Here is an 8,518-nt window from a genome sequence, read left to right on the forward strand (position 1 = left end):
GCCACCCCATAGACCGTACGATTGTCCCATAGACCTTCTGTCGGGCTCTACTATTCCCAAGGGACGATTGTACTCACTTTCTGGGCCAGAAAGGGAGGCCATGAAGGAATATATAGATTCTTCACTTAAAGCTGGTTTGATTCGGACGTCTTCATCCCCAGCAGCGGCAGGTTAATTTTTCGTGGGAAAAAGGATGGGACATTGAGGCCCTGTATTGACTACAGTCCGCTAAATCAGATCACAGTTAAGAACAGATATCCCTACGGCATTCGAACTGTTACAGGGAGCCAAGATATTCACCAAGCTCGACTTAAGGAATGCTTATCACCTTGTGCGCATCCGGGAGGGGGATGAGTGGAAAACAGGTTTCAATACGCCTACAGGACATTAAGAATATTTGGTGATGCCTTTTGGACTTTGTAAAGCACCTGCTGTTTTCCAAGCCCTCATTAATGATGTGTTTCCTGAATGTTTTCTGTTTTGTGTATCTCGATGATATTCTCATCTTTTCTCCAGATGAGAATACTCATGTTAACCATGTTCACCTTGTTCTGCAGAGACTCCTGGCTAACCGTTTGTTTGTGAAAGCCGAAAAATTTGAGTTTCATGTGAACACTGTGGAATTTTTGGGCTATGTGATTTCCCCTAACAAGGTGGAAATGGACCCAGCTAAGGTCAGTGACGTGGCTAATTGGCCAACGCCAGACACTAGAAAGAAAGTTCAGCAATTCTTGGGGTTTGCTAACTTTTACAGACGTTTCATACGCAATTTCAGTGCTATTGCCTCTCCTCTCCATGCCCTTACCTCTCCCCATGTTCAGTTTGTGTGGAATCCACAGGCAGATAAATATTTCCTGGAACTGAAGAGGAGGTTCACCACAGCTCCCATCCTGACTGTACCTGATCGCCTACGACAGTTTGTGGTGGAAGTGGACGCCTCCAACGACAGCGTTGGAGCTATACTGTCCCAGAAATCAGCGGGGGACAACAAACTTCATCCGTGTGCATATCTCTCCCGTAAGCTATCTTCTGCTGAGAGGAATTACGACGTGGGAAATCGGGAACTGTTGGCGGTGAAGATGGCTTAGGAGGAGTGCCGGCACTGGTTGGAGGGAGCGGAGCAGGATTTCCTGGTCTGGACGGATCACAAAAACCATAAAGGGTGTCCTCAGAATTGTTAGGATTATGTTTTAAACAGGACCCAGGCGCAGGCAATGATTGAAGATGTTTAAATGGTTTATTGTTTCGGAGACTCAGGCAGGTTTGGTGATTATGGAGGTCCGGAGTGGAGGTAGGCAGTGAGAGGCTGGACTGATTACAAGGCAGGCAGGTAGGATGCAGGAAGAAGCAGGCAGGTTGGCTGGAAGCTCTGGTGGATGATGGCCGAGGGATTGCACTGGAAACAGAAGAGAAACTAGTTACAAAGAGTACGGAATTACACGCAGACAGGATAACTGAATGGGCAGCCAGGAGGATGTAATACCACTGGTGTAGAAAACAATCTGGCGGTGAGTTGCTGGGAGACTGGAGTAGATAAGCTGTGTCCTGATTAGATGATGAGGGACAGCTGAGTCGGACGGCCAGGTGAGAGCAATCAGGCTGCTGCCTGCAAGGGAAACCACACCCTCTCCACACACACAGGGGAACAAACAGGGACACAGTTTGGACTGTGACAGTACCCCCCCCTCAACGGGAGCCTCCAGGCGAACCACCAGGCTTATCTGGGTGGTCCCTGCGAAAGTCCCGAATGAGAGAGGGACATAGAATGAGCTTGCGGGACACCCAGCTCCTCTCCTCAGGACCATAACCCTCCCAATCAACCAGATACTGGTACCCACGGCCCCGGCGGCGAATGTCCAACAGCCGTCGTACCGTGTAGGCCGGGTGGTCATCAATAACAAGGGTGGGTTGAGGGGAGATGGCTGGAGGGTACAAAGGGCTGGACAACACTGGTTTCAACTGGGACACATGAAAGGTTGGGTGAATTCTCATGGAGGGAGGCAGCTTGAGTCTAACAGCAGATGGATTGATTATGCGCTCGATCACACAGGGGCCAATGAAGCGTGGTTTCAACTTCTTAGACTCAGCTTGTAAAGAAATATTCTTTGAAGAAAGCCAACATTTTTGACCTGGTTGGAACTGGGGAGCTGCGGTCCGGTAGCGGTTTGCAATATGCCGATTGCGTTCATCGGAGCGGAGAAGGGCAGAGCGGGCATCGTTCCAAATCCTACGACAACGACGGAGATGGGCTTGGACAGAGGGAACTGCGATCTCATCCTCTTGGGCTGGGAACAAAGGGGGTTGATATCCAAGAGAACATTCAAATGGGGACATACCGGTAGCAGCACTAGACAGTGAGTTATGAGCGTATTCAATCCAGGGCAGATGTAAGCTCCAGGAGGTGGGATTCCGGGAGGTGACACAGCGAAGTGCAGCTCCAAGGTCCTGATTGGCTCTTTCGGCCTGCCCGTTAGTCTGAGGATGATAGCCTGAGGAGAGACTGACAGATGCTCCAAGTGCTCGACAGAATGCTTTCCATACCTGAGATATGAACTGTGGCCCTCTGTCGGAAACAATGTCTGTTGGAATGCCATGGAGCCGGACCACATGATTGACTAAGAGGTCAGCAGTTCCAGAGGCTGTGGGGAGTTTAGGAAGAGGCACAAAATGAACCGCTTTGGAAAAGCGATCGACAATAGTGAGAATGGTCGAGTTACCCTGTGAAACCGGGAGGCCGGTAACAAAATCTAGGCCGATGTGACTCCAGGGACGACTAGGGACTGGGAAAGGCTGGAGTAGACCGATAGGAGCCTGGTGTGAAGACTTGCTACGGGTGCAAATAGTGCAGGCCAGCACAAAGGCTCGAGAGTCCGCTTCCATAGAAGGCCACCAGAAGTGTCGTCTCAGGAGGGATAGGGTCCGACTCACACCCGGGTGGCAGGCAAAGCGGGAAGCATGGGTCCATAGGAGAACCTGTGAGCGGACAGAGTCAGGTACAAACAAACGGTTATCTGGACCATTTCCTGGGTCTGGATGGTCTCTCTGTGCCTTCCTCACTGAGTTCTCAATCTCCCATGTTACAGCGCCCACCACTCTGGTAGCGGGGATTATGGTGTCAGGAGCTATGGAATCCTGATCCACTGCAAACTGCCGGGACAATGCGTCAGGTTTAAGGTTTCTAGAACCAGGTCGGTAGGTAAGGGTGAAGTTGAACCTCCCAAAAAACAATGCCCAGCGTGCCTGACGGGAGTTTAATCGTTTGGCAGTTTGTATGTAGACCAGGTTCCTGTGGTCTGTCCACACAATGAATGAATGTTCAGAGCCTTCCAGCCAGTGCCTCCATTCTCCAAGCGCAAGCTTAACAGCAAGCAGCTCCCTGTTGCCAACATCATAGTTGCGCTCAGGGGTTGTCAGTCGTCGGGAAAAAAAAGCACAAGGGTGAAGCTTTTGGTCGGAGACTGAGCGTTGTGATAGAACCGCCCCACACCGGTGTTGGATGCATCAACCTCAACAATAAACTGAAGAGATGGGTCAGGGTTCATAAGAATAGGAGCCGAGGTGAAACGTCTCTTCAGCTCAGAGAAGGCAGCCTCAGCCTGAGTAGTCCACGAGAAGGGGATTGCTGGGGAGGTGAGTTGGTTGAGAGGACCGGCAACACGACTGTAGTTTCTGATGAACCGGCGATAGAAATTTGCAAAGCCCAAGAAACGTTGGAGCTGCTTCCTGGTGGAAGGTTTGGGCCATTGTGCCACTGCTTGTACCTTCTCTGGGTCTGTTCTCAGCTGACCTTGCTCAATGATGTAGCCCAGGAAATCCACTGAATCCACGTGAAATTTGCATTTCTCTACTTTGACAAACAGCTTGTTCTCGAGGAGCCTTTGTAGAACCTGCTGCACATGTTGGGTGAGTTCCTCCATGGTCTGTGAGAATATCAAGATATCATCAAGATACACAAATACTGAACGGTTCAGGAAGTCACCGAGGACATCGTTCACAAGAGCATGGAAGACAGCTGGGGCATTGGTGAGTGTTGAACGCCGTCTTCCACTCGTCTCCTTGACGTACAGGACTGTCTCAGAAAATTAGAATATTGTGATAAAGTTCTTTATTTTCTGTAATGCAATTAAAAAAACAAAAATGTCATACATTCTGGATTCATTACAAATCAACTGAAATATTGCAAGCCTTTTATTATTTTAATATTGCTGATTATGGCATACAGCTTAAGAAAACTCAAATATCCTATCTCTAAATATTAGAATATCATGAAAAAGTATACTAGTAGGGTGTTCAACGAATCACTTGAATCGTCTAATTAACTCGAAACACCTGCAAGGGTTTCCTGAGCCTTGAAAAACACTCAGCTTGGTTCAGTAAACTAAATCACAAGTATGGGGAAGACTGCTGATCTGACTGCTGTCCAGAGGACCGTCATTGACACCCTCCATCAGGAGGGTAAGACACAAAAAGAAATTTCTCAAAGAGCAAGCTGTTCACAGAGTGCAGTTTCAAAGCAAATCCACAAAAAGTCTGTTGGAAGGGGGAAATGTGGCAGGAAACGCTGCACAACCAAGAGAGATGACCGCAGCCTTAACAGCATTGTGAAGAAGAGTCGCTTCCAGAATTTGGGGGAGCTTCAAAGACAGTGGACTGAAGCTGGAGTCCAGGTATCAAAAGTCACTGTTCACAGACGTGTCCGGGAAATGGGCTACAATAGCCGTATTCCCATGGTCAAGCCACTTCTGAACTCAAGACAACGGAAGAGGCGTCTGACTTGGGCTAAGGAAAAGAAGCACTGGACAGTTGCACAGTGGTCCAAAGTCCTCTTTTCAGACGAAAGCAAGTTTTGTATTTCATTTGGAAGTCAAGGCGCCAGAGTCTGGAGAAAGGCTGGAGAGGAGCAAAATCCAAGTTGCTTGAAATCCAGTGTGAAGTTCCCACAGTCAGCGATGGTTTGGGGAGCCATGTCAGCTGCTGGTGTTGGTCCACTGTGTTTCATCAAGCCCAGAGTAAATGCAGCTGTGTACCAAGAGATTTTAGAGCACTACATGCTTCCGTCTGCTGAAAAGCTCTATGGAGATGAGGAATTCATTTTCCAGCATGATCTGGCACCTGCCCACAGTGCCAAAACCACCAGTAACTGGTGTACTGACCATGGCATTACTGTCCTCGATTGGCCTGCAAATTCCCCTGACCTGAACCCCATAGAGAATATGTGGGGTATTGTGAAGAAGAAGCTGAAAGACACCAGACCCAACAATGCTAATGAGCTAAAGGCCGCTATTGAAGCATCCTGGGCATCCATAACACCTCAGCAATGCCACAGGCTGATTGCCTCCATGCCACGCCGCATTGATGCAGTAATCCGTGCAAAAGGATTCCCAACCAAGTACTGAGTGCATTAATGGACATTTTCAAATGTTTGATTGTGTTTTGCTGTTATAAATCTTTTTTTTTTACTTGGTCTGAGGAACTATTCTAATTTTTTGAGATAGGATTTTTTAGTTTTCTTAAGCTGTATGCCATAATCAGCAATATTAAAATAATAAAAGGCTGGCAATATTTCAGTTGATTTGTAATGAATCCAGAATGTATGACATTTTTGTTTTTTTAATTGCATTACAGAAAATAAAGAACTTTATCACAATATTCAAATTTTCTGAGACAGTCCTGTATGCGGACCAGGTGGTAAGCATTCCTAAGGTCGAGTTTCGAGAAAATGGTGGCCTTCTGTAGGGGTTCGAAGGCTGAATTGATGAGGGGCAGTGGATACTTGTTCTTGATGGTGATGTTGTTAAGGCCCCGGTAGTCAATGCAGGGGCGTAGGGAGCGGTCCTTCTTGGATACAAAGAAGAAGCCTGCTCCGACGGGAGAAGAAGAGGGTCTTATGATGCCAGCAGCCAGTGAGTCTTTGATGTATGTCTCCATGGCCTCACGCTCAGTTCGGGACAAGTTAAACAGGCGACTGGATGGGAGAGATGCCCCAGGAAGAAGATCTATTGTGCAGTCGTAAGGGCGATGAGGGGGCAGAAAAAGAGCTCGCTGCTTGCTGAAAACCTCTCCCAGGCGATGATAAACCGGAGGGACAGCGGACAAGTCGAGTGGCTCCTGCTGAACTGGAGGAATACCGACCTCTGTTGGGGGAATTGCAGACCGCAGGCATGAAGAGTGACAAAAGGAACTCCAACTCCTTACTTGATTCTCCGACCAGTCCATGTGGGGGTTGTGCAGTCTTAACCATGGCTGGCCCAGAACTAGGGGTGTGTGAGGGGAGGACATGACGTGGAACTGAATCATTTCATGGTGATTACCGGACAGGACGAAATGTAGGGGTTCGGTGACATGGGTAACGTGTGCCAGGAGCTTCCCATTCAGACCTTGAGCATTGAGAGGAGCTGTCAGAGGTTGAGTTGAGATGCCGGCTGAGGCAACCAGTTGGGCATCCAAAAAACTCTCATCAGCCCCAGAGTCCAATAGGGCAGGCAGAGAGAGAGACTGTCGATTTAACAGCAGTGATGCTTCAAGAGGCTTGCAGGTCTGGGGGGTTGAGGAAGAAACAGCCTTGCTCACCAGTATCCCCACCTTTACTGGCGAGCACCCTCTTTTGGGCGCTGGGGGCATGTGTCCACGAGATGACCGGAGTGAGCACAGTAGACACAAAGTCCTTCTCTTATTCTCCGGAGACGTTCTTGGGGAGTGAGTCGGGCTCTGCCTAGCTGCATCGGTTCCTCTGAAGACAGGAGAGGAGAAAAGACTTCAGATGGAGCACTAGGACTTGGGAAAGTCTCCGACCTGAATCTTGCGAGAGGAGACGAGACAGGGCGAGAGGGGAGTGACCCAGGAGATCGACTTGCTCTTTCCCTACGGCGCTCCCTAAGGCGGTTATCCAGTCTTATGGCTAGGGAGACCAACTCATCCAAGTTAGCTGATTCGTCCCTGACTGCTAACTCATCTTTAACAGAATCAGTTAGCCCGGTTTGAAAAACCCCTTGAAGCGCTGTGTCATTCCACCCCGCCTCTGCAGCTAAGGTCCTAAATTCCACTGAGTATTCGGCTACACTACGGGAGCCCTGTCGCAGTGAGAGGAGGCATTTAGTAGCGTCCCTACAGCTGACGGGGTGGTGGAAAACTTTCTTCATTTCTTCTGTAAACTCTGGATAAGAATAACAAAGGTTGGACTGACTCTCCCATACAGCTGCTGCCCAGGCTAAGGCGCTACCTGTAAGTAAACCTATCATATAACAAATCTTAGCTCTGTCATTAGCATAAGTAGACGGCTGCTGCTCAAACACAAGAGAACACTGCATTAAGAAAGATTTACATGTCCCTAAGGCACCTGCGTACCGCTCTGGAGTGGGAATGTTTGGCTCACGTGAAGGGAGAGCGGGCTGGGCTGGAACCTGTGCTAACTCTTGTGGGGGAGCTGGATCCTCAGGAGCAGGCGGAGCAAGATGAGTTGAAACCAGGTTGAGGTGATGTCCCATCTGTGCTACATTGGCGGCTAGTGATGCGAGGTTATCCATAACCTCTCTGAGCATCTGGTCATGCCGGCCCACGAGGACGCCTTGGTTGGAGAGAGCCTCACGAATTGGGTCCGGGCCTGCTGGGTCCATGGTGGCCAGATTGTTCTGTTAGGATTATGTTTTAAACAGGACCCAGGCGCAGGCAATGACTGAAGATGTTTAAATGGTTTATTGTTTCGGAGACTCAGGCAGGTTTGGTGATTATGGAGGTCCGGAGTGGAGGTAGGCAGTGAGAGGCTGGACTGATTACAAGGCAGGCAGGTAGGATGCAGGAAGAAGCAGGCAGGTTGGCTGGAAGCTCTGGTGGATGATGGCCGAGGGATTGCACTGGAAACACAAGAGAAACTAGTTACAAAGAGTACGGAATTACAGGCAGACAGGATAACTGAATGGGCAGCCAGGAGGATGTAATACCACTGGTGTAGAAAACAATCTGGCGGTGAGTTGCTGGGAGACTGGAGTAGATAAGCTGTGTCCTGATTAGATGATGAGGGACAGCTGAGTCGGACGGCCAGGTGAGAGCAATCAGGCTGCTGCCTGCAATGGAAACCACACCCTCTCCACACACACAGGGGAACAAACAGGGACACAGTTTGGACTGTGACAAGAATCGCCTGTTTGTTCCAGGGACACTTCGTTCTCAGGTGATTCATTGGGCCCATACATCTGTTCTTTCCTGCCATCCTGGAACCAAGAGGACCCTCTTTATGGTGAAACACAGATTCTGGTGGCCTGCTATGGGGAAGGATGTGGCAGAATATGTGGCAGCATGTCCTGTGTGTGCTAGGAACAAGACTTCTCGTCAAGCTGCGGCAGGTCTTCTCCAACCTCTGCCCATTCCCAACAGACCATGCTCGCACATTGCGTTGGACTTTGTGACAGGATTTCCACCTTCGGCAGGTTACACCACAGTACTCACAGTCATTGATCGTTTTTCCAAGATGGTACATCTCATCCCCATGTCCAAATTGCCTACTGCCAGAGAAACAGCACAG

At 49.2% G+C, this 8,518-nt stretch overlaps 1 protein-coding gene across 2 annotated transcripts; it reads right to left on the reverse strand.

The window, feature by feature from the left end:
- Positions 1-1,227: 1,227 nt before the first annotated feature.
- On the reverse strand, positions 1,228-8,063 carry LOC307044085 (uncharacterized protein). Of its 2 annotated transcripts, XM_079689127.1 has the most exons (3): positions 7,938-8,063; positions 7,373-7,850; positions 1,228-1,396 (listed from the first exon to the last, which is right to left on the reverse strand). In XM_079689127.1, the coding sequence occupies exons 2-3, from the start codon at positions 7,611-7,613 to the stop codon at positions 1,254-1,256; spliced, it is 384 nt and encodes a 127-aa protein (XP_079545253.1). In that variant the 5' UTR covers positions 7,614-7,850; positions 7,938-8,063; the 3' UTR covers positions 1,228-1,253. The 2 variants fall into 2 exon arrangements, 1 of the variants encoding a protein (XP_079545253.1); XR_013809516.1 differs by lacking the exons at positions 7,373-7,850; positions 7,938-8,063 and adding an exon at positions 1,484-1,860.
- Positions 8,064-8,518: the final 455 nt, after the last annotated feature.

Source organism: Notothenia rossii, assembly GCF_949606895.1.
Source record: "Notothenia rossii genome assembly, chromosome: 6".
NCBI lineage: Eukaryota > Metazoa > Chordata > Actinopteri > Perciformes > Nototheniidae > Notothenia > Notothenia rossii.

Coding starts and splice junctions, on each gene's coding strand:
- LOC307044085 (XM_079689127.1), bottom strand. CDS start 7,613: ATGGACCCAGCAGGCCCGGACCCAATTCGTGAGGCTCTCTCCAACCAA. Junction 1,397..7,372: donor CCAGCCCGCTCTCCCTTCAC/GTGAGCCAAACA, acceptor TTCTGTTTCCAG/TGCAATCCCTCGGCCATCAT.